A 1,701-nucleotide genomic window follows, 5' to 3' on the forward strand; every position below is an offset into this window, starting at 1 on the left:
CCATTTACCATTCCATTTATTAGGTATGTATGATTGTTAAAAATGATATAAAATACATTATATTGACAGAGAATTGTAAAAAAAAATCTCAGGAAAACTTATCTCTCATTCACAGGAAATAATCAGCTCAAAATTCATCCAAATCTCTAGTTTTACACAAACTTCCTGCAGTTATTGTGTTCCCTGTTTTGGTTCATTGTACAGTTTATCTGTTGTTCTCTACTGTTATTGTTATTATTACATATGATATGAAATATCCATAAAATATGTCACAGTCAGGGGTAATTGGTTTACTCAGTGGTCCCTTAAAGAAAAGGGTTAGGAACCACTGCACTAAGAGATAACTCCTGCAGTGGAAACGGTATTACCAAACATATTTCTACTGTTGCACCATATATACCAGGGTCCAAAATGAGTACTTGCCAAATGTGAGTAAAACTCTACACGAGCAAACCAAATAAAAGGGGTCAGTCACCATTGGTGGGTTGCTGAAATAGGCCTACTTCACATCATCACCACAACACATGAGTTCATTAACTAAGGTTTGTTTTTCATCAACTCTTTTTTTTTTCAGTTTGCGAGCCATTGGCAGATAGACCAAAGATTTAATGTTGAACCTTGTATATGCCCTCATATTGCCCAACCCTAGTCCGTGATAAAGTAATCATAGTCTGAAGCTCTGGAATAGCTAGCTACTTGGGGTTAAGGATTTCCGTACCACTGTTTCCAAGGTGAGGAATAATGTGGAACTTGTGTGTCTTTGTTCATTCAGGTGTTGAAATGAGGAAGATCACAGACTCCCACACGCCGTCGAGCCGCACAGTGAACACCACCCTCTACTACATCCTGTCCTCCACCACGGCTCCCCTGCTGGATCGAAGGCTGAGTGGCGAGGAGCGTGCTCGTCTCGAGTCCAGCCTCAACTACGCCGACCACTGCTTCAGCGGCCACGCCACCATGCACGCAGAGAACCTGTGGCCCGAGCGGGTGAGCAGCGCCGCTCAGATCCTGCAGCTGGTCACGCTGTGGACCCTGACCCTGCAGAAGAGAGGCTGCAAGGTGCTGGTGGCGGCCGGAGCCCACGGAGCCATGCAGGGTATGGTGCTCAGCTTTGGCGGCCTGCAGTTCACCGAGAACCACCTTCAGTTCCAGGCCGATCCGGACGTGCTGCACAACAGCTACGCCCTGAGAGGGATCCACTACAACCAGGACCTCATTAACCTGGCGGTGCTGCTGGACCTGGAGGGGAAGCCTTTTCTCCACGTGTCGGTGAAGCCGCAGGAGAAGCCGGTGAAGCTGTACGCCTGCGAGGCCGGCTGCCTCAACGAGCCCGTGGAGCTGACATCAGAGATCAAAGGTCACACCTTCCCGGTCATGGTGACCCAGCCCATCACGCCGCTGCTGTACATCTCCACAGACCTGCGCCACCTGCAGGACCTCCGCCACACCCTGCACCTCAAGGCCATTCTGGCTCACGAGGAGCACATGGCCAACAGGTACCCAGGCCTGCCCTTCCTCTTCTGGTTCAGTGTGGCCTCGCTCATAACGCTCTTCCACCTCTTCCTCTTCAAGCTCATATACAATGAGTACTGTGGCCCCGGCGCTAAGCCCCTCTTCCGGAGTAAGGTATAAACAGTAGTAATAAAACAACTGGAAACAAACAAACTGCAAACTGATCTGCTCTGCTCCGTAAATTTTTTT

General features: G+C 48.8%; 1 protein-coding gene across 1 annotated transcript in view; it reads left to right on the plus strand.

Moving 5' to 3' along the window:
* Window positions 1-1,701, plus strand: part of kiaa2013 (KIAA2013 ortholog) — a 14,068-nt gene that overhangs the window by 6,895 nt on the left and 5,472 nt on the right. The window contains exon 2 of the mRNA XM_035656196.1: window positions 773-1,626. Within this exon, the coding sequence (XP_035512089.1) occupies window positions 773-1,626 (854 nt within the window). The remainder of the gene's footprint in view (window positions 1-772; window positions 1,627-1,701) is intronic.

The sequence above is a fragment of the Morone saxatilis genome, unplaced genomic scaffold, assembly GCF_004916995.1.
Source record: "Morone saxatilis isolate NCDOM2014 unplaced genomic scaffold, NCSU_SB_2.0 Contig15, whole genome shotgun sequence".
Taxonomy (NCBI): Eukaryota; Metazoa; Chordata; class Actinopteri; family Moronidae; genus Morone; species Morone saxatilis.